Source organism: Pteropus medius, unplaced genomic scaffold (genome assembly GCF_902729225.1).
Source record: "Pteropus medius unplaced genomic scaffold, Ma_sr-lr_union100, whole genome shotgun sequence".
NCBI classification, from domain to species: Eukaryota; Metazoa; Chordata; class Mammalia; order Chiroptera; family Pteropodidae; genus Pteropus; species Pteropus medius.
The window spans coordinates 3,525,785-3,548,926 of NW_024352947.1; the positions used below are offsets into that span (position 1 = coordinate 3,525,785).

The 23,142-nt window shown below is 49.8% G+C and overlaps 1 protein-coding gene across 1 annotated transcript in view; it reads left to right on the forward strand.

Annotated features, from left to right (window-relative positions):
• The first annotated feature begins 17,441 nt into the window (after window positions 1-17,441).
• Window positions 17,442-23,142, forward strand: part of RYR2 (ryanodine receptor 2) — a 535,670-nt gene continuing 529,969 nt past the window's right edge. Inside the window, exon 1 of the mRNA XM_039850351.1 lies at window positions 17,442-17,541. Coding sequence (XP_039706285.1) covers window positions 17,494-17,541 — 48 coding nt within the window. The 5' untranslated portion in view covers window positions 17,442-17,493. The remainder of the gene's footprint in view (window positions 17,542-23,142) is intronic.

Here is a 23,142-nt window from a genome sequence, read left to right on the forward strand (position 1 = left end):
CAGAACACTATCTTAAAAATGATTTTAATTGGGTGACTGATCTAACAGCGGGGTGAAACCACCTCTTGTTCGCCCAGTAAACAATGTTTTGCTGTGTCACAAAGATGATGGCCAAGGACAAGCTCCTGTACCACGTTCCTGTCAGCCAGCTTGCGCCCTGGGCCCTGGACCGTTCTCCTGAGGCCCAGCCCAGCTTCGGTCTCCCCACGAAGCCACACCTGAGGCAGAGTCATCCTCTAACAGGACTCAGTAAAGACAATGGGGGGCTGGGTTCCGAGTGACACCAGGGCCCCCAGGGGAAACCGGCCGGCTTCCATGAGTACCACTTCTCCGTGGACTCACCACTTTGTCTCTTAATGCTGGAAAAGTCCGCGGAGCAGGTGGTGGTCGACCCCGCCCTGGCCACGTTGTCTGCCCTCTGACGAGGCATCTGGTACAGCAACTAGTAAGTCCCAGGAGCCAGGCTCCCCATCGGATGGGTCCCAGCTGATGGCCGAATGTTTAGGCTGTTCCTGCCTTTGATAGCCAGGTCATTGTGCCTGCTCTGTCCCTCAGGCTCCAGTGTCACTTAGATGCTGTGCTTTGCCAAGAGGGCTGGGCCTTAGAAGTTAGCCGCCATACCCTCTTGGTGCTCCTGGTCATCGTATTGCTGGCAGCAAGCCACCACACCTGTGCCCGTGTGCCAAGTTATGACAAAGGTGAGTCAGAACCTATGAAAGATAGCGGTAGTGCCGACTGACACGTGTTGGGTATCGGCGATGTGCCAGACGTGCTGTCAGTGCTCGTCATGCATGTTTTTTATTGAATTCTCACAACAAACTCACGAGGTAAGAATTTCCCCTGCTTTCTGCAACTGGGGAAACAGGGTCAGTAAGTGTAGGTAACTTGCAAGGATATGTAACGAGTAAGTGAAAGTCGGAGTTCAAATCCAGGGCCCCTTGAAGCCAAGCCCATACTCTTAACTGCGCTGACTTTCAACAGGATTGTGGATTTTCTTTCTTTCCCACAGCTACCTTTTTCTGAGACTCAGGAGGTAAAATGTGCGGATCACATGAGCATGAGTTTATTTGTCTCATTTACATTATATCTTTGGCCGAAGTAGGGTAGGTTTTCTTTCTTTCTTTCTTTTTTTAATTTCCAAAGTGCCCGGTTTAGTTCTGTGCACATAGTGGGTCCACAGTAGAGACGGAGAAATTAATGGTAGAGCCATGTTTGATAAACATACAGAGAGTAGAGTTAGTGGGACCCCGCTCAGACTTTGTCCTGGAATCTGGTACCATTGGCAAAACAAGTCCTTGACAGCATATTAGCGGCCGTGAACTTGGCAGTGCATGTACCTGTTTTCTGCAAAGAGTGTTCAACCGACGACTGCCCTTCACATGCTGACGTCTGGCCCTATGTAAACATTTCTTTTTTAGAACTCGTTCTCAGTCCCTACACCCCTCAGTTTATCACTCGTTTCTTGAGAAAATAATCTGTCCACATTCCCCAGTCATGGGATGACTCAGGCCAAGGATCCGGGCCACTTTCTGGGCAGTAGCTGGACTTCTGGCCCCATCTCGTTGGGACCGGCGCCGGCTCGCCACAGCGAGGTCTCCTGCCACCTCCCACGCCCCACGGCAGCTCCTCTGCTCCCGTCCTGCCCACTCCTGCCTCTGTGGTTGCCGGAGTAACTGTAAAAATATTACTCTGCATCTCTAGGAACAAAATGTCAGTGCACTTTACTATTGTTTTAATTTAAAAACTGAAGTGTGAAAATAACTCCAGCCTGGAAGAAATTCTTTTCCTGGCAGACAATTACCTTTGGAAAGGAGAGATACAGAATCAGTATAAAGAAGTCGGGGGTAACAATGGTTTAACAAAAACTCAGGCTTCTTAGAAGAGCCTGGACTCGTATGTCTGACACGATGGTAAATGTGCAATCAACGCTTGTTCAGTGAATGAATGACCGACTGACCGAATGAATGAATAATAAATGAAAAATGTGACATAAACTCCTGAGGACTTTAGGAAGACATATGTGTGAATTCTGAAGGAAAACTCTTCGTTCTCTGGTGCTGTCATAAGTTTCAGGATGGTGGGTGTAGTGGGTTGTTTGACATCCCCCCGCAATTCATGTCTGCCCAGAACCCTCAGAGCGCGCGTGGCCTTATTTGGAAGTAGAATCTTAGGGATCTCACTGCGGGACCATTTTGGATTTGGCGTGGGCCCCATTTCCAATGGCCGGTGTCCTTATACAAAGAGGAGAGGACACAGAGATGAGCACAGAGAAGAGGGGTGATGTTGCCACAGGCCAAGGAACACCTGGGCCACCGGGAGCTGGAAAAGGCAAAGGCGGACCCTCCCGGGAGCCTTTGGAGGGAGCACAGCCCCGCTGACGCTTCGGTTTAAGACTTCCAGCCTCCACAACTGTGAGAGAATAAATTTCTGTTGTTTAAGACATTTCATTTGTGGTGATTTGCTACAGGAGCCCTTAGAAGTTAATACAGTGGGATAGTTAGGGTTAATATTGCTGTTTCCTCATTTGCTAGTTGTCAAAGGACGTACATGAACTTGCGAGGTGTGTAAAAGGAACTTAAGATGATGACGGAAAAGAAAGATAGGCTTCTTTCAGCTCGTTTTGAGGAATTTTTCTCTTCTTTGGTACAACTTTTTTCCTACATTTACAGCTGCTCAGTGATGTAGATGTAACAGGAAGAAAAGCAGCTGAACGTTTGTTCTGATGGGCTGAGGAGGGACCTGGTGCAGAGAGGTGACATATAAAGCCGACGGTAAGTAAGTGAGCAGGAGGCGAGAGGGGAGGTGAGCAGGAGAGAGATTTTTATATCCAGCCTGACAATCTTGCCTTTAATTGAAATATTTAGACCATTTACATTTAACATAATTAGTGGTAAGTTTAGGTTTAAATCACCATCTTCCTATTTGTTTTGTTTATTTTTCTTTGTTTTTCTCTTTTCTGCCTTTTTTGACCAATTGAGTGTTTTTATTATTGTATTTTATTTCCTTTATTTGTTTATTAGCTATTTTATATATGTACATACATTTGTATATATGTATGGTGGTTGCTCTAGAATTGAAAGATATATCTTTAACTTATCACGGTTCAAATCTTCAAATAATCTGGTACCATGTCACATATAGGGATGGAACCTGTAACGATATACTTCCCCCCCCGCCCCCCCCCGTCCATTGCGTTATTGTCAAACATTTTACATAACATTGTAACATATACCCGTAAACTCCACAGTACGTTATTAGCTCTGCTTTAGTCAACCATCACTTCGATTTAAAAATGAAAAAAATATTTTTTATTACACAAAAAAATCAGATCATGTTACTTTCTTGCTTAAAACCTTTCAACAGTTTTCTGTAGCACTTGAGTAAAATCTAGATTCGACATATCCCACAACCTTGAGCTAATTAGGGAGAGAAAACATGTTTCCAGCATCTAGTTCTATGCTCATTTCATGAAAAATTCTCAAGAAATGGTAGCTAGTTTCATTATCAACTTAATTTTTATCTCAGTGTGATTGACATGCCCAGAGTAGTCAGTTAACCTAAATGAGTGCCCAGCAGTAAAAACTCCCTCCCTTCGACCCTTTTTCTCTCCCCCGCTTTGCTTGCTGTATGTAGCCTTTCAGGAAAAACACTGCCACCTAGTCACATTTTGCTAAAGAATGTAGCCTTTTGGATTTGTGATCACCTCTTACATTGGTCTTGTGTTTAAACTAAGGTGCTTTGAAATGTAGAGATTTTTTTGCGAGTTACTTGCTCTTTCTTAGACTGCTTTTTCATCCTCAGGGCTGTTTCCTGGTGGGAGGTTGGCCTGTTCTCTTCTTTAAAACTCTGACTTTAATTGGGCTGTGATTGTGGTTACACAGGGCCGCTCGGCATGCGTCTCTTAACTGTTTGGGGAGCAGCCCAGCGCATTTCCTTCCTGCGGGCTCTGAATGGCTGGTTCTTCTCTAGCACCTCGAGGGGCCGCATCTGCTGGGGCGAGGTGTCCCACCCAGCACGGGTGGGCTATTGGATTCTCCATTATTACTATCGGACCTAATTTGATGTTTCCCCAGGGCTGCTAGCCTCCCTGCTCGGTCTCCAGGTCGCACTGCTGGGCTTGGTGTTACCCGTCCCGGTGACGCTCTGTCCCTGTCCCTCCCTCTCCGTCCAGCCCTTCCCACTCACCCCCTGAACAGCGGACGAGCAGAAGGCCCTCCACACGCACGGCCTGCGCCTCCCTCCAGCCGGCCCCGCCCTGCCCACTCCGGGGGGCAGTATCACCTCGCTTGGTGGCTCCTTTGTTCCTCTTTCAGTCAACGTCCCTTGTCTCCCTACTCTGTGCCAGGCACTGGGAACTCGGGTGCTCGGAGTCCGACGCAGCGGATCACGCCCAGTATCCTGGTGGCCTTCTGGGGTTAGGGCGGATGTTCTAACTTGGCCCTGCCTGCTCTAATGATGAGGATTAGACGGGAACAGATGGGCTGGGTCCTCACCTCTCCCCACGTTGATGATGCTACTGCTCAGTGGCTTTGCGGCTCCCACGCCCGTCTGCCACTGGTCCTTCCTGGTCTGCTGGGCCCTGGTTCTCCTGGTACCATCCACCCCCAGGCCTACGGCTACTTGATGAGCACCTCGATACTAAACAGCGGATGCTCCCTTCTCCTGGGACCCGGACAGAGCCCGCTCCGACTCTGCGTAGGGGCGTCAATCCTGCAGTATTGTTTGATAATTTCCTGCTTTTATTTTCTTTATTTTTAGACACTGCTGTGAGTTAGATGCCACAGCTGCTAGACGGAGCCCCCATCTTTCTCTCCTATGTTCCATCTCGGTGTCTTTGTTCTACGTCTAGGAAATCCCAGTTTTGACTTACAACGTTTCTATTGAAATTTTTCTTTTGGTTAACATTTCAAATTCCTACAAACTCCCACTCGTTTGCTCTCTGTTCCTTTTGCACAGGCACACGTTCTTGTTTTATGGGCACAGCACCTCATGCTTTCTGTGATGAGTCACCGTTGCTATTGTCGCTGCCAGTCGGCTTTATGCTACACCCCGTATTTTCTCTGTTTCTTGAGGTCCCTTTTTCTCTTTATCCTCGTATCTCTTCTCCATGGTAGTGGCTTTCCTAGAATACCTGCTGATCCCTGGCTTTGTATTCTTTCTTAGGATTAAAGTGTAGTGTAAGTTAGGGGGCAAGCTCAAGCTCCTGTAACACACAGGCCCCCCAACTACAATTGCCTAAGTAAAGCAGGTATTTGTTTACCTCTCATGGGCAGTCCAGGGGTGCGTGCTGCCGGTTAGTGGTCAGCAGAGTCCAGCCAGAGGCGACCGTGGCATCGGCCAGGGCTAAGTGTCGTGGGGGTGGGGGGCGTGGAGAGAGGAGCTAGAGAATGGAGAGAGCTGACCTGTAACAAGGAATTCCAGCATCAGACAGAGGGGAAGTGAGCAGGATCAGGGGCAACCAGAAGCGTAGGTGGGGAGATAGTCAGCGGTACCCTGCCAGCCCGGGCTCTGGCCGAGCTCCTGCGCCAGGTGGCGTGCCTTTTGATGTTGAGGCACAGTCTCAGTCGAGAAAGAGATGAGGGGTCAGAGCAGGGCTCGGGGTGCTGAGCCCACAACAGCCTGGAACCTTAGTTAGCGACGGGAAGTTTGCTGCTTCTCGCCTCAGGCTCTGGGATGGACCGCCGGCCACCAGGCGGAGGGCCCTGGGAACCCAGGACCCGCGGCGCTCTGGTCTGGGGCTGAGCGCTTCCAGCTGTGGGGCTGCAGTCTCGGAAATGACACGCCGTCGTTGCTGCAGACCGAGATGCAGGGTTCAGAAACGAGAAGAACTTTTTTCTTTCCGTAGATATCTTATAGTAACAGATTCAGATTGATGAGCAAATAATTAAAATGCACTTGAAGGCTATGCAAATTGAATTAATAGAAACTGAAAAAGAAATAAAAACTGAAGCCAAGGCAAGAAGACTGGGCATTTTTACATGTACTTTATTAAGAACAACACAGTACTTTCCATAGAGGGAAAAAGAAAAATGTAAAATGAAAACGAATCGACTGAGCGAAATACCTTCTAGGGCGGGGGATGTAAATGAGGATGTCGCAAGCTCGGAAGTGGGGCAGTCTGCGAGGAGGAACACGAAGGAATGCTGAAGTCGGTTTTAAAATGAGACGGCTGAAGCAGAGTTCAGAGAGAAAAATTGAAAAAGACTAAATTCCTTAGTAATGAGCTATATAAAGTATGTTTGCTTTTAGACACAGAAATCTGATTTTAAATGATACCTACAGGGCGGAGATATTTAAAAAACTGTCAACTGATCCATCCATCCATCCATCCATCCTTCCATCCATCCATATATCTATCTATATTGGGACAGCTCTGCGTGGTTTTACTTAGAAGGTATAAATTGAATCTAAAATAAGGAAAAAAATCTGAGTCATATGTATCTGCGAGTTTTGGTAATTTGCAGTTTTAATTTTGGAAACTAACAGGAATAATCAGTTACATATTTATCAAAAGAATAATCTAGATTTCTTTAGGTCGATAAATACAACCTTCACATCAGGAAAGAGGCTGGAAGAAAATAATTGGGAAACCATTTTGTAAATATTTTAATAAGAACAGTAGTAAACAGTGTGGCTTCGTGAAGACCGGCTCCCGAGAGACTGAAGTCCTCCCCGCCTGAGACAGAGTGACGAGTCCGTGGGACTGAGGGGGAGGTGGCAGATATTAGCTGTCATGACTTCAGCAAGGATTTCGCTTTCTGCTTGGGGAGCACATAATAAGATAATTTCGGGTAGTGATAACCAGTTAAGGAGGAAATAAGGCAGAAGAATGAGGGAAGAGATGGGGCGAAGGCCTTGGCAATTGTGCTAAGGGAGGGGATGCTGGAGCTGAGATCTGAATAATGACAAGGGCTGACCCTGTGACCGTCCAAGGGAGAGCACCCCACACGGGGAGCGCAGGGGCGGCCTCGGCCTGTTCCGTGGGTTGAGAGAAGGCCCGGGGAGCTGGAGTTCAGCGAACCGAGGTCGGTACGGATGACGCGAGGGCTTGGGAGGAACAGAGAGCACGGGCCCCCGAGGGCGTGTGACGAAGGGCGCGGAGGATTTTTTTCCAGGCGCTGGGAAGAGGTCTGAGGTTTTAAGCAGGGGGATAACAGGATCCACTCTACGTTTGTAAAAGGCCCCGGGCTGTTCAGAGTGGGCAAGAGGGGAGCCAAGAGGTGTTGACGTGGAGCGGGGGCTGGAGGCAGGACTCGGATGCTGGCCGTGGGCGGAGTTAGGGATGCTGGGCCGGGAGGACATTCGGGCGGGGGCGCTTGCCGGTGGATTGGATGTGGACAGTGAGGAAAGAGACGACCCAAGGACGATGACTGGGTGATTGGCCTGAGCCACCGCACCGCTAACTGAGCTGAGCTTCAGGAAGGAGGGGCTTGGGGAAGGATGGGGAGCTGCCTCTCCTGTTTGGGAGCTGTATTTGACTGCCTGCTGTCTGTCCACATGGAGGGGCGGAGTGGGCGCATGATATAACTCAGCTTAGGTGGAGAGGCCAGCGGTGGAGGGGCTGGAGTACAAGCCACAACGTAGAGATGAATGACATTGAGATGACCTCACTGGGATGGTCACGATTCCTCTGTGAGGTGGTTATAATTAACAGTAGATGAGTGGCAGGTGTGTAGTGATTCAGGCATGACCAGCTTCGTCTGTAGAATCAGGAAGAACAAGAGCGATGAGGACCCATAAGAGGGATTACAGGGCCAGACTCTGTCCCCGGAGCACAGCCTCACCAGATCAGCAGATGAAATCACTGCATGGGACACATGAACACGAGAATATTGACTCACTGCTGTGTCTCAAGTTCACATTTAACGGGGTGGCCTGTGTTTTAGTGGCAACTCCAACACAGTCTCCCACATCTCCCCTCTTTCTCCAGCCACATCCCACAGTCCTAGCTCTGGGTTTTGGCAGTTGGAGTGATAACTGCGCTAAGCCCCTTTCCCTGCCGGCCTCCGGGCTTCCCAAGGGCAAGTCTGTGTGTTGGCTTCGAGTGCAGCTGTTTCGTTGAAAGACCAGAGTCGCATAGGGACACTCAGAAAACAGCTTGATTGGTTTCTCTCCCTGTCCCTTTAAAACCACTTAGAGACCTGCTTTTTTTCTGTCCTGTTCCATGAATGAAATCCCGGGCCCCTAATTTAGAGGACACGCCTGTTACTTTTAGTCACAGAAATAGTCTTGGTTCAATCCTAGAATGTTTAGTCAGTTCCACAGTCATGACTTTGAACTTCATGTGAAGAGTGTTTTCTCTCCTGGAGCTTGGGAGCAGCTGGCCGAGAGGCGCTGGGGACCGCGAGGTGAGCTGCCATTTCCCTACTCTGCCCCGCCCCCTGCCCTGCTTGGCCTTTGCTCTCCAGGCCTGGAGGGTCGCAGAGCGAAGAATGGTGCTAAGTTGCTCGTGTTTGGCCCGTCCTTAAAGGTGAGTCTTTCCATCAGAGAGGTTTTCAGGGGTTCTCAGAGGCCCACTTCTGCCCACTTCGGCTCCCTGTACACCCCAGCTTCTGCATCCTCGGCGCAGCCGCAGCCGAGAGCCCCTGGCAGGAAGCCCTCCTGGGTGGGCCCCTAAAACCACTCTCAAGCTGCAGGAAGAACCTGTCCGTGGCCCGTGGAAAAGCAGCTGCTCAAGCGACCGTGCCTGGCCCCAGGGACGGCCTGTCTGTCTGCCTTCCTCAGGTGTGAGTCGGGTATGCATCTCGGGACCTACGTGGCGCTTTCTGAGTAGTCCCCTTGCAACCCCTCTCAAGGCTCCAGGTGAGGGGACACGCTCTCCTCTCCTCCACCCGTCGTCCTTCCCAGAGACTTCAGCCTCTACCGTTTCGCACCGTCAGAGGCTTCACAGTTAGTGTCCACCACCTTCTTGCAGTTCTCGAATAGATATTCTAGAATTTCTCCTTGGAATGGTGGGCTCTTTCTCACTTCTCTGTCGATTTTGGTTCTGGTGCCTTAGTCGAAGCTGAGACAAAAAACAACCATCCCACCATCTTCTGTTACATTTGTATTTTTTGTACCTAGCCCAGTGCCTGGTATGTAACAGACACTCAGTAACTGGTTTTTGAGCAACGTAGTTATTAACGGGAAACGACAGGGAGGAGCGGAGGCCAGACAGCCCGGTGTTCGGGCTCAGGCACAGCGTGAGGCGGCACCTGAGGGAATTCAGACGCCTGAGTGCAGGATGAGCTCACACCAGCAACGGGCTCGGATGGCATGCCTGGGCCCAGCTCGGGCCCAGAAGAGAGATTTGCGCCGCTGTCACCGTTTCTCAGCTTCTGGGCTCATCTGGAAGATCTCTTCGTCTGCCTCGGGCCTCTCTGTGCTCCTTCATCAGAGGACCGCTGCCCTCCTGGGCCCAGGCCTTCCCCACATCTGGATGGCACGCGCTTACCATCCGGCTTTCCAGTTCCTTCCTCCCTACTGCCCTCGTTGTCCTGTCCCCGTGCTAAGAGCCTGTCACAGCACTCAACTTTCTGCACCAGGTGCCTCTGTAAGCTCCAGGAAGCCTGGCACTTCTTAGCTCACTCCGTATCCCAAGAAGAGAGCAGGCAATAAGTAAGATGAGTGAATGAGTGAATGAATGAATGAATGAATGAATTGGCACCAGAGTCAATCGTAAAGCCTCCTAGGCCGAGTTTCAGGGGTGGGCCTCTCATGGGCCTATGGCCTTCAGCTTTCATTGCAGCCCAGGGGAGGGTGCTGGCTTGGGCAGCCTCCCCCCTGTGGCTGGGTTAAGCTCCTGCTGTGGCTCCATGCACCTGTCCCCCGAGGATGAGAACAGAATCGTGCCCAAGCGTCACCGCACAGCGGCTGAGGAGTCACAGCCTTGCGGTTTATAGCTCCTTTCCTCAAACTCATGCTCTTTAGTCCATCACCTTTAGAAATTTCACTGTGTTCATGACGTCCAGTGACCAATTGAAAACATAATTCTGTTTGTATGATAACATTGTTATTTGGTTTGGATCCAGTTAAGCCCTGTAACAGTCCGTGTTAAAATTCTCCTGAATTTTATACTCTTCTGGAGGTATTACAGTGTTAGATGTGTGTGTTATCCACCCTTTCCCCAGCTCCCCCTGCCCAGACAAATGGGTCTTTTATAGCTAAGTCAAAGCTGGAATATGGTATGATCCTGCGCCTTAAAAAAATCCAATACATTATATTATATGTGACAGGAAAATCCGATTAAACTGAAGATTAAACAGTGAGGAGGCTATTTAAATAAATTACTTAATTATTTTGTTTTTAGACTTTTGAGGAATACTTGAAATATTTCCCTTTGGAGTTTGAGCAAGTGGATGGCCTGATTTGATGACCTAAAGTATGTCTCTTTTCTTAACGAATTGTAGACCTTCTTTTAATCATAAAAGTGTAAACTAGGCACATACATAATATGAAAAGACAATTATAATGAGGTCGAGGCCAATTCCGCTGAAACGGAGGTGGCAGGTGTTCTTTTGTTCCACCATAGACCCCTCGTTGCCATCTGGACCTCGGACCTGATGGCTGGAGCTGCAGTAGCCCTCTTACGACAGTGGGGCTTGACTCTGTGACCGAAGGACGATGGCATCAGAGGACAGAAGGAGGATGGCGCCTGATGGCTTCATGGAGCCACTGTGCCCGTTCGGACTGCCTCGTCTTCGGCTTAATGTTACATGAGCCCCCTGTGTTGTTTAAGCTCCTGATTTTTAGGTCTTTGTCGCTTCCAACCCCCCCCAAATATTCTAAAAGATATTTGGTGTTCATGGGAAAGTGAGTGCACTTGTGTCTTAGATGACCTCATACCAAAGAAACCCTTTCTCTGTTAATAATAGTTACGAAAAAATTAGAAAAATCCTTATTTTTGAAATTGTTGCACTTGATATACCACCTGACTGATTTTGTTTTAGAGACTATCAGTAATTTTAGTCCTAAATTTAGCAGTTCTAAATTAAATTACACACACGCATGCACAATGTAATGAGTGCGTCCATATCCCAGGCACTGTGCTCTGTGAGTTGTATTCATTATCTCACTTAATGTCCACAGCAGTCTCGCGAGGTATCGTCATCTCCTCGTCTCCTACACGGAGAAGCAGGTGCAGGCAGGCGAGCAGCTTCCTGAAGGAGGGACCGGGACTGAGTCTGCTCAGCTTCTGGGTCCCTTTTTTGACTGCTGCCTTGTCCCGTTTCTGGGGGTGTGACCGGATGAGCATGAGTCCATGCGCTTTAGCCGTTTACCACGTCAGTAGCAAGGATGGCTTGGTACAACAATTATTGAATGTAATCCATCAAGTTGGACCTTCTGGCCAACCTCGACAGATAAAGAGAATTTATACTCAGATGGAAGATTCTAATACCCGTGAATCTGAGCATGGAGATTCAGGTTAGACATTAAAATGGACAGTCAACTGGCCTGTGTAAACCCGACTGAGCGCACTAGACCCCCTTCCTCAGAAAAGCGGTGGGTGTTCCCACTCGGCCCGGGGCAGGATGCGCGCTGTGCTCCCGGCCACCCCGGCCTCCCCGCCCACTGTCCTCCCCGCTCCGCCCACCACACCGCCCTTCTTGCCCTTGGACTGTGCAGCTCTGCACGGACCAGGCCCTCTGCACGGAGCACTCTTCCCCCAAGTAGCCATGAGACTTGTTCTCTCTCTCGATTCAGGTCATCGCTGCCATGGGACTTCATCCACGATGCCGTCCCTGTCCATTTTATCTACAAAACTGTCCCTTCTTTTGCTCTCTACCCCCTTATCCTGCTTTATATTTCTTCGTAGCACCGAACGCTCCTGACATGTGGAGTCTGTGCCTTATTCATGAGGACAAGGCCTGATACATAGTAGGTGCTCAATAAATATTTGTTGGATGAATGGATGAAGGAAGACTGAGTTCAAAGAAACTGCTCGTGTCCCGCGTTGATACGTGAAAACCTGGAAGACGCTGGAGAGCTGGGCCCTGTTCTGGGACGGACTCTATGTTCCCAAAGGTTTTGGGGATTACGTGTGTGTGAAGACGTTGAGGTGCTTCGTACCTTGCGGTGAGTGAATGACCTCTGTGTGGCAGAAGTGACAGCAGAAAGAATGATGTTTCAAGTTGGAATTTTCTTAAAAGGGAAGTGAAAGTGGAAAGTTATGTACAGAGTGGTGGCAGTGACTCATGACCTATGACCTTGGAGGGAGGATTCTTAATAACATCCATGAAACGTGAGCGCCATGCGAGAAGATGGATCCTCTCTGGGGGTGGCTGGCGCATTTGGTGGGGGACCACCCTTAGACACGCAATCCTGCAGCGTAGGAGGAAGGGCTGTGATCTGCAGAACGGGGTTATCACCCCCAGCTAGAGAAATCAAAGCTCAGAGGCTTTAGAGGTTGGAACAGATTTTGACAGAATTTTGTAGCCCTTGGTGGCAGAAGAAACAGCCAAAGAAAAGGCATGGTTGATCGATGCACACGTTTTATCCAAGGAAAAGTGGCTTGGTTTGGGGGCAAAACAAGGAGTACTTGAAAATACATATTGAAGAGGTGTGTGGAAGGCTGTGTCCTGGGGGTCTCCACTGCCAGGCAGAGGGGCTTGCGTGGGGTATGGCGGGTGTCGGGGCCTCCCTTCACCAGTTCTTGCCGGGCAGGGAAGTAACGAGATGGAAACGTTGTAGGAGGTTATCCTGGTGGGAGTCTGGAAGATGACCCCCAAAAGAGGAAAGCGGAAGGGTTAGTTACAAAGTCAGTGATGTAAGTAGCTACGAGGTCAGTGCCGTGAAGAATCAGGAAGATGTCTTTTACCCACAAAAAGACACCGATGCGGGGTGGTGAGGGTGGGAGCGTCTCAGTCTGCCCAGGCTGCCATTTCAAAATCCCGCGAACGGAGTGTCTTAAAAACAATAGAAATTTATTCCTCACAGTTCTGGAGATGGGAAGTGCTCGAAAGGTAAGTTTCATTCTGAGGCCTCTTCTTTTGGCTCGTATGCAGCTGCCATCTTGCTGTGTGCTCACGTGACCATTTTTTCTTTTTTGTCTTATGAGGGCACGAATCCCGTCATGGGCCCCGCCCTCATGACCTCATCTAAACCTAGTCATCTCCCAAAGGTCCCACCTCCAAATGCCATCTCACTGGGAGGTAGGGCTTCAGTATGAATTCTGGAGGGACAGGAACATTCAGTCCATAACAGGGAGGAATCAGAGAGGATGACACGCTTTTGGATCTGACTTGTGGTACAATCAAAGTAGGAAAACCAGAAGAAAGATCTGCCTTAGGGGGTGTGTGACAACCATGGTAACCTACCCGTGAGGCAGCCGAAGCCATCTAGGTTGGAAACGTCTCCGGGGGCCCCATCCCTGCTCAGGAGCACCTCTTCCAGTGGAGAAGGTGCTGATTAGCCAACTCACAGTCATTTAGGGTCACACCTCTCTGTGACGTCAGAGCTCTGTCGATCCCAAGAGCGAGATCATGTTCGCTTTTATCCTGGACGTGCAGTTCATTCCTGACGCTGGACATCAGAGCACTAATTATAGTTTAGGGCGTCATCCTTTTTAGAGCATAATTTTTAGACTAATTTATGGAACTGATAAGGTGCCGATGAATAACTTTCAGGTCTTGAAAAACAAAACTGATTTCCCCTAAAATCTAAATTACAGCGGAGGGTAGAAGTCGGATTTCATCTGCGAGCACATCGTGATCCCTGTCCTCTTCTCCGGAACTCACGTGGCATTCCAAGAGCTAGCAGGCCCCCGAGGGTTGGCTGGAGACCAGGGCCAAACCTCCCGGGGCTGCAAGGCTGTTTTTAGTTCTTGCCAGTCTAGACTCTTGTGCTCACTGAACTGGGATGGGGGAGGAGTGATGCAGAAAATGTTGATAAAGAGCTCTGATTTTGGGGGCCTCAGACCCTGCCTCACCCCTCGGAGCTGTGCAGTTGTGGTCGAGTTGCTTCCTTTCTTTAAGCCGTGGTTTCCTTTCCTCTAAAATGGCCTTGCTGTGAAGATGAAAAGAAACAAAAATAAAATGACTGGAGCACAGCAGATGCTCAATAAACGAGCCTGTGTTATCATCGCCCTCATGCTCGACATCCTTCGAGGCCCCCCTGCATCCATGCGGACCTGGAGATTTGGGCGTGCCGCCCCAGACCGGCTGCCGTCGGTACCTGGGCTCCACTGGCGTTCATTTCCAGTTCAGGTGTATGTCAGAACCGCAGCATTATAGAATACTTGTAATAAAGATGTAAATACAATGGAAATTTTCTAAAATTTTGGTTTGTTACGTTCTGAAATGAGATAAGAAGAAATACTATGAACCTGTCCCTGGAGATGCTGGTGTTGGAAGTCTGAGTTGATAAGGACCCGGCTAAACTTCAAGAGCTTAGGACCTCGCCAATCCTAATTTTATAATTACCCAAGGACCATCCTGGAAGCATTAAATCTTTAAATGATGTGATCTTAACTGAGAGAAGCTGAATTAAAATGGTAACACTGAGTACTTTAGCTGACTTCCTGTAGAATCCTTGAGGAAGAGGTTAATTTTCTAATGCTCATATACATGATTGGCCAGTTTAGTAAATAGTAAAGCAAAATGAAATATCTTACATCCGTCTTAATTTTTTCTTCTTTAAGGATGTCTAGAGTCCTGCTAAGTGAGCAGTGGGCTACTTTGCCCCATTCTGAATTAGATGACTATAGAAAAATTCTAGTGAAAAAAATACGACTCCCCCGCCTTGCAGGATATAAAATCGGTCATTAAAAATAAAACATTTCCCAAATTTTGACTGAAAAATATGGAACTATGCTATAAACTATTTTATGTTATGATTAATGAAGTCCTAAGATGAAATGCTATGAGAACACTGTTGATTGGGTATAAAGATTCCAATAAAGCAAATTTCAGTAGCAAAAAACAAAACAAACTATTATATGTAATATGTATTTACAAAAAGGAACATTTTAATAAAAATTACAAAACCAATAGATATCAGGTATTGGATACTTACTTCTAAGTAAGCAAAATATTTTTTTCTATTTTATGAACTGTAGTTTTGTGCCTGTGAAAATGTGTACTTCCTAATCTCTTATAGCTTAAGTGTACAACAAGAATTAGACAGCAAACGTAAACTTTAAGCTGTCTCTAAATTACATTTATTTTTCTCAATTAAAATTAATTTTGAAATTGAGATTAGTTCTCATCCTATCATTCTGTGATCTTTCCAGCCAAAAAGATTTTTCTTACTACATTTTCACCAGAAGAAACTAGGATATCATAGATAAACTAAACCGCCCAGTCAAATTAAAAAAAATAAAAACACTATAAGTAAAATATTTCCGTAGCTTTTAGTAGCTTTAGTAGATTTCTTGTGAAAATTCTCAATTTTTATAAATATAAAATATGTAAAAATATCAGTACTAAAAAGATTACACCCATATACTCACTACCAATATTAAACCACTTGCTATATTTTCTGTTTTCTTTTTCAAAAGTAATATCATGTATCATTCTCAAACATTTTATAGTTTTAGTACAGATTAGAGGTCTATAAACATCATTAGTATAGTATTTATGTGTTTTAAAGTCCACATAAATAGCATATTTCATAGACTTTTTCTACTCTGTTTGCTGTTGAAGACCATATATGGTGATTAATAATTATTGAGTACCTTGGCCATGCAGCATTATATCACTTCTGTTGAGAGAATTAAAGAAATAATAAATGTAGCTCTTGTTAGAAAAGTCAACAGCCTAGTTAAAATGTCAAGATGAAAAACTGGTGAGTTTGAGATGATACAATATTTTACCTCCCATACGGGCGGAACGGGGTAGTTCCCACTCAAAGTATGGATGTTTGTTTTAAATAAACTGTCCATGAGTAGCTCTCGTGAGATACTTTTTGAGAAAGGTCGATTTGATATGTCATAAGTTTGGAAGATCAAATTATTTAACATAATTTATTTAACATAAATTATGAGCCGATTTCAGAAAATAGTCATATTGTGAGCTCCGGGATTGCTCCTTTAGAGTTTCCTCGGAGTAAAGTTATAACGGTTTAAGAACTGGTTAGTCATCGCGGCTCAGTGTGCAGCGTGTGTCAAGTACTTAGGATGACTAGTATGGTAAGAGAGAGCATTGCTGCTCTCACCAGAGGGGAGAGTTTTTTGCAGACATTCTCCATGCTGTTCATCCTACTGGAAATGTGTAAAAGTAGCTCAGTCAGTATAAAGTTAATGAAGGCCTAAATAAAATGTAAGCTGCATAGAACTTACTGGCAGGTTTTAATAACTAACTAGATGATGCAAATATGTAACGCGGGTAAATAAATGGATGCAGCACCTCCGTTTTGCAGCCCCTGCACCTGGGGAGACTGACAGTGGACCCTTTGCTTTGCGTGTACTTATTGTCATGTATCTTAAATGAAAGAGCTGTGGGCTGGGAACAAGAGATGAGTGCTTTCTTGTCCAAATTGTCTCAGACCCTGCCTTGTCCTAGTCACAGACGTTTGTTAAGTGGCGATCTGGTGGGCTGTGTAGCTTGAAGGAGAGGCTGAGATGTGTCGCGGAGCGCTCGAGTTTCTCCAGAAATACGGGCTTTGCGGTGAGGATGATGGTGTCCCAGTCCGAGCTGAGAGCTCGGCAGCGAGTCGCGCAGACGTGGCCCGTCCTTTACTGCAAGTCCTCGTGGAATTACGGCTTGCACTTCTTTGCTGTCTCACACCACAGTGCCTGGCGCCGGCGCTCACCACGTAGTCGCTGAATGATTTGTTGGGGTTCTGTGTACCATGACTTTGCATGGTTAATCTGCGAAAGCGTGGCACCCCGAAACTAGGTACTGGTGAATTCTCATGCGGATGGGGAGCAAAGGCAATCCGAGTGTAAAATACTGTCGGGTACCCTCTACTTGGAGATTCTCCGCTCCGTGCACCCGATGAAAGGCGCCTGTCGCGTGCACCCCGCAGTGCTGTGCACGTTCCTGCCGCAGCCCCTCCGGGAGGAGGGTCGCCGAGCCCCGGGAATGAGGGCCGAGGGGCAGGTGAACAGGGGCGCAGGTGGAGCTGCGCCCGCGCCAGGGCGCCCCGGTCCGATACCCGGCGCGGCCAGTACGCGGCGCTGGCCCGGGCTCGGGCGGCGGGGAGCGGCTGCGGATCACCTGCAGCCGAGGGGCCGGCCCTCCCGCCGCCCGCGCTCCGCCCCCGCGCGCCCCGCGCCGCCCGCCCCGCGCACTCGCGGGCCGAGGAGCCGGCCGAGCAGTCGCCGCTGCGGCCGCGCCGGGTGCGGGTCCCGCGTCCCCCGCCGCGCCGCGCCGCGCAGGGAGGCCCCGCCCGCCGCCGCCTCCGCGGTGCAGCAGGGCCGCCCGCGCTCCGCACCGGTGCCCGGCCCCTCCACCCGGCTCCGGGCAGGGGCGGCCGCAGCGGCAGCGGGAGCAGCGCCAGGGGCAGCGCCAGGGGCAGCGCCAGGGCCAGCGGGCTCCGCGCGCTCGGGAGCGGCCGGACCAGCAGGCGGGAGCCATGGCCGATGGGGGCGAGGGCGAGGACGAGATCCAGTTCCTGAGGACTGTAAGCGCGCCCCGCGTGTCCCCCGGGGGAGGCGGGCAGAGTGGCAGCGGGCGGGGGGGTCCGGGGACGCGGAGGAGAGGCGGCCGCGGGCGTGCAGGTGTCCGTGCTGGGCGAGGGAGGCGGGCTGCGTGTCCGTGCGTGTGTGGACAGCGGGGCGCGGAGCGCGGCGGGCGGGGGCGCACGGGCTCGGTGGGGCAGCGGGCACCGCGCCTCGGGGCTGCCGCGCGCGGGGAGCAGCAGGCCGGTCCGGGCGGCGCGGGCGGCCGTGGGCTGGGGCCGGGGTCTCGGGCTGTCGGCTGGCCCCGCGCCCTCACGCGCCCGCGATCCGCCCGCTTGGCGCAGCGCGCGCCGCGGTCGCCGGGAGGGGTGCAGCGCGTTGCCCGAGGTCGCCCCCAGGCCAGGGGCTGCAAGGGGTCGGGGGCGCCTCGGTGGTCACCGCGCTCCCGGGCTGCGCCGCGGCGCTGGCATCGCTTGCGGAACGTGCAAGGGCGGAGAAGCGGGGGCGCTCGCGGGGGCGGGGACACTGCGGCCGTGCGGGTCCCCAAACGCTGCTGTTTGATGCCGAGCGCAGCGGAGTGTGTGAGTGCGTGTGAGTGCGCGTGAGTGCGCGTGAGTGCGCGAGGGCAGGTGGCTGCCCGAATTTCCACGGCGCCGGCAGCGGGGCAGGTCGTGTCCGCGCGAGGACCGGTTTCCTCCTGCGGCGCCTCCCGGCCCTGCTCCTCCTTCGCGGCTCCTTCCCCTCGGCGGCCGCGGACGCTCGCTCCCCAGGCCGGGGGCCCGGCGCCTCCGCCGCGCGCCGGGGACACCCCGGTTCGCGTTCGCCGCAGCCCTTCGCTCCACTCCGGCCTCGTCGCCGTCCGGGGTCCTCCGCCCCGCCCAGCACGGCAGCTCCCGATGCCACTTCTTTCCTCAGCGGGGAAAAAGATGTCCCTTCCCATTACGGTCGCCTCCACTCTCACAGAAAGTCATGGAGATATTTAAATTTTGAAACATTAACCAGACAGTAACTTTTAGGTGTGCGAAATAGTCTTCACGGGTTTGGGTGCTCAGCAACTGAACACAGTACATTTGTCCAAGAATTTTGTAAATGTTTTTCCCTTTTCGTTCTTCTGATTTTTTTTTGGGGGGGCACCCATTTTTTGCATTAAGGGGGGGAAGGGCATTTGGAAAGGGTAAAAACCAGGATAGCATCAGAGGGCCAGCGATTTGACCCGATGGCTGCCTGTCATGCACCATTACCAGTGCTGTTGGGGCAGCTGCTGGCCCAAGGCCCAGTTGGGGAGCCTGCTAGTAATACAGGTATTTTATTTAGTGGAGAACTGTTTATAAGGTTTAAAAAAATATTAAAAGCCACATGAAAAGATGTTTCTCAAAGCCACAAGATCTGTTCAGGTGGCAAAATGTTTAGTTGCTGTGTAATTTTTAAATTCATTTTTTTCCCCGAACTCTGTAGGGTTAAAATTAGCTAGCATATTTTGGAAGGCTTCATGCACTCAGGGCTTCCTGCAGGCTTAAATGTTAAGCCGAGCTCAGGGAGGTGGTGTTATCAGAATGCTTAATGGGCACCGAGGTCCTGGGCTTGCTCATGGGTTGTGCACATATAAAGTAAGGTCAAGCCCGTGCCCCCAGACAGCTGCCTGTCAGCCTCAGCAACACCTCTGATAAGTGGGTGCTGGGCCTGGGTCTGGCAGTCCTAGGCTGGCGTTCTTTTCATAAAGCATCTGGAAGTTGTTGTGCTGATGATAAATGACCTTGAAGAAGGAGCACAGGGGAGCAGGGGGATTTTTTTTTTTTGGCAGCATTAACATCTAAAAGGATAATATGCCTGCCTTTCCCTCTACATTTTACACTTTTAATATGGAAATTCTCAAATCCTTTACCAATCCTCTGTCCTGCTCTTCCTGCTCCTTCCATTGTATTTTCTTACCCTGAGAATGTTAATGGTTCAGAAATGTTAACTGAGTAACAGAGAGAATGTAGTTCTTAGAGTCAATTCTCTCTTTTTCTGGGGCATTTATTTCTCTATTGTGTGCAATCTTGTCCATTTGAATTCTTTCTTTTCTTTTCTTTTTTTAAAGCAGATAGCCAGGGAGTATTAACAATCTGTACATTAGATAAAATAGTTACAGATTATGCATGAAGCTTTTGTGCTTAAAAAAAAAAAATCAGTCATTAAGAGACGACGGTAAGTGTGAAGTTGACCAGATGCTTCATATTTTCTGATCAGAGCACCTTAAGTGTTATCTTGGATTTTTCTTGCTGACTACAGCTCACGGAGGCGTCTTTGGCATCCTTCTGTCCACAGAAGGCTCTTTTCCCTTCTTCTTCTAGAAGAGGTCCACGATCACTGTTAGGGAAAGAAAAGGTGACATCTTTAATGGGCCGTGTCCATGATTTACGTCCACTGCTGTGAGTTAATTCTTCATTTGTGAAGGGGCGTTTTGTCTCTGCTTAGCCCATGGCAGGCCCTCTCTCATCTCTTTTCCACTAATTGTTCTGAGTTTGCTGGTATCTCTTTCAAATGGTTATGCAGAACGCTCATGTTTGATTCAGTGGCTTCCCCCCAGCTGGAAGCATGCCCACTCGGGTGTGTTTATCTCTGAGGGAAATCGAGAATATAGATGTGTAAACTCTGGATGTGCTGGGACACGGAGAAAGATCTATCATAAAATGCGCCCTCAGCCCCTAATGGGTTTGTTGACTGTCATATCCACACATACACATGATTTGGAATGTGTGGTTTATTTTATTTAAAAAATTTTATTAACTTACCAGTGTAGCAATGGACTGTAAGGTGGTATTTAAAAACATGGGTCTTTTTAGTCAAGCAGTCTTACGGAATTATACAGAAGGAATTCCTTGACTTTGGGAAAACCATGACGTAAAGTGACCTTGGTCAAGGGTCGATTTTTCCAAGTGTTGCCTGTCTTTCATTTGTGTAAGCACCGTTGGGTTACTCCTGGGGTAGGTACACTATGTCAAGTAGTTGTGTATTTAAGAATAGATTGAGACTTGAAACAGTCCCTCCTGCAAAAATCTTTCCCGTGGGAATGCTTTTAGCTTTCCTCTGGCCTTCTTTTGCAGGATTAGCTGTTTCACAGATTTCTACTCAGTGCTTATCCATCTTGCTCAGTAATGACAGGAAGCCTCTTAGAAAGTAGTCAGCAATTAATAAGAACACTCATGAAGCACAAATGCTAACTCACAACACCGAATCAGTGGGGCTGGAGCGTTTAGCCCCGGTTCGTCGAGGCACAGGGAGGCTAATTGTACGATGTCAGAGCTCAACAGTGCGGAGCGAGGGCCGAAACCCAGCTCTTAGGCTAATGTTCTTTCTGGGAGCGGGAGGCTCCGCCATCGGTTGCTCGAGTATGTGTTAGGTTGACAGCAAACAGGATGTGCAGTCAGTGTTCTCAGCGGTAGGAATCTCACAGAGGACAAATGGGAGACCCTGGGTGAGCAGTGGGGATTCGGTCCTTGCTCCCTCGATAACGAAGGCATGGAGAGCTTTAGACAGATACGCACTGTGGCGGCGTTCTTTCCGAGGAGCTGATGGAAAGTCCTCCTCCGCGTGCGTCATCAGACTTACCTTTCTTCCTCTTGGAAACTGGCGTGTACACACTGGCGGGAAGGGCGGGATCTGAAACACTCAGGGCCCTAGTTTACCTGACGTTGGATTTTGCTTGTACCTTGGCTTTAGATAAGCGTTTTTGAGAAGGCCGAATTACTTGAGAAAGTGTTACAACTGCCGGTGACTGTGCTTCCGTAGGTAGCCTTTGGGGAGGTGGGAGAGAGGATGAGGCACACATTTGTCCCTGAAACTTATTAATTCAGGAAAACTTTCGCTTGCATGGCATGATGTTAGGTGTCAAGGAAGTGTCCAAAACAAGGAGAGATGGGATCTGCAATTACAATCGCGAAGAAAAGATTTAGAGGCTGGAACAATGAGAAGGAAAGAAGTGCATGTGTAGACTCGAGGAGATCAGGGCAGGAAGAGGCCTTTGAACTTTAGTCACACCTTTACCCCATCATTTTTCAGATAGGAAACGAAAGCTCAAAGGGAGGAAACGATTTGGCCCCGCGTCACCCCCAAATCAGTGGCTTAGTCCAGGCTGCTCTAACGGTACCACAGACTGGGTGGCTTCAACAACAGCCATTTATCTGGAGGTTGGGGCGTCCAAGACCGACGGCCGGCGAGTCCAGGGTGTGATGACCACCCGCTTCCTGGCTTGCGGATGACTGTCCTCCTGCGCCCTCACATGGCTGAGCGAAATCATCTCTCTCACGTTTCTCCTTATAAGGGCGCAGATCCCATTCACGAGAGTCCCACCCTCATGACCCAACGACGACGTCTACATGCTCCACCTCCTAACAGCATCCCACTGGGAGGTGGGGTTTCGACACATGAGTTTTGGGGGTGTTTTGGGGTTTCGACACATGAGTTTTGGGGGGTGCAGACACTCCGTCCATAACAGAGGCACCGTGTGTAAAAATCTCCAAAGAATTGTCAGAAAAGTAGTTTCCAGCACACTCTTCTCTCTTATGGACTAGATTTAAGCCCCCCGCCCCCGTTACCTCGTGGTCACCCTCACGGGGCTCACCGTCCACATCTGCCCTCTGGTCCTTCCGTTGCTGACGAAGCGGCTTCTTCCCTTCTGTCCTGAGTTTCGGTCCTTCGTGTGTCCCTGGTCTCCGTACCTGCCCCCTGGTCCAGGACGGGGACTGCGCTGTGTCCCCCACGTTCTCTGCCTCCCTCTCCACTTGATCCTGTTGGTGGACCTTGGGTCACGCGGATCCCTCCCATCCTAAGGCTTCCGTGTTTGACCGCGGTGCCTCATTCAGCTGCTCTCCTTGCCTTGTCACCGTGTCTAGCGTCTCTTCCGTTGAAACCACCGTGTCGGTGTCACCAGGAACAACCTCCTCCAAATGGGAGTGCATCTCTGCGCCCCGTTCCTTCCGGTCCCTTGAAGGCCACCAACTGCCCTCCGCTTCCAAGCTCCCCGTTCGGCTTCGGAGACGCGGCGTACGTGTCTGGTCGCGCGTCGTCGGGGTTTTCACTCCTCTGCTCCAGGTCTGGTTGGCCCCAAACGTTCCTATTTTCTGTTCCGTTGCTCTCGCCTTCGTGAGCTTATCTGTTCCACAGAGCTGGGACCCTCGGAGCACTGGTTTGAAAAGACGTCACAGTGACTTCATCCAGCTGAGAACCAGGGACATGACAGGCACCCACCCAGAGCCGTTCTTTGCTGCAGGAGGAACCACCCACAGCTCTGACAGTCCTCGGCCCCGTATTCCCACCTCCCCACACCCCTAGTCTGACTCCCCTCTTACCTCTGGACACACTGTCCTGAGCTCACATGTTCCCCCAGGTGGCTCCTCCCAGTGGCTCCGTGTCGGCCAGTGGCATTGCCATTCCAGTCTCTGGCTTAGAAACACCAGATCGTAACCTTCAGAAGACCTGGGTCTGAGGCCTGAATCCCCCAGTACCTAGCTTTATGGACTCAAGAAAAATTAAAAAGTTCCCTTAAAATCAAGGTAACATTAGCCTTCTCAGAGGAGTTTCGAGGTCATTGGACAGAGTTTGTGTGAGAAACCGATCGCAGC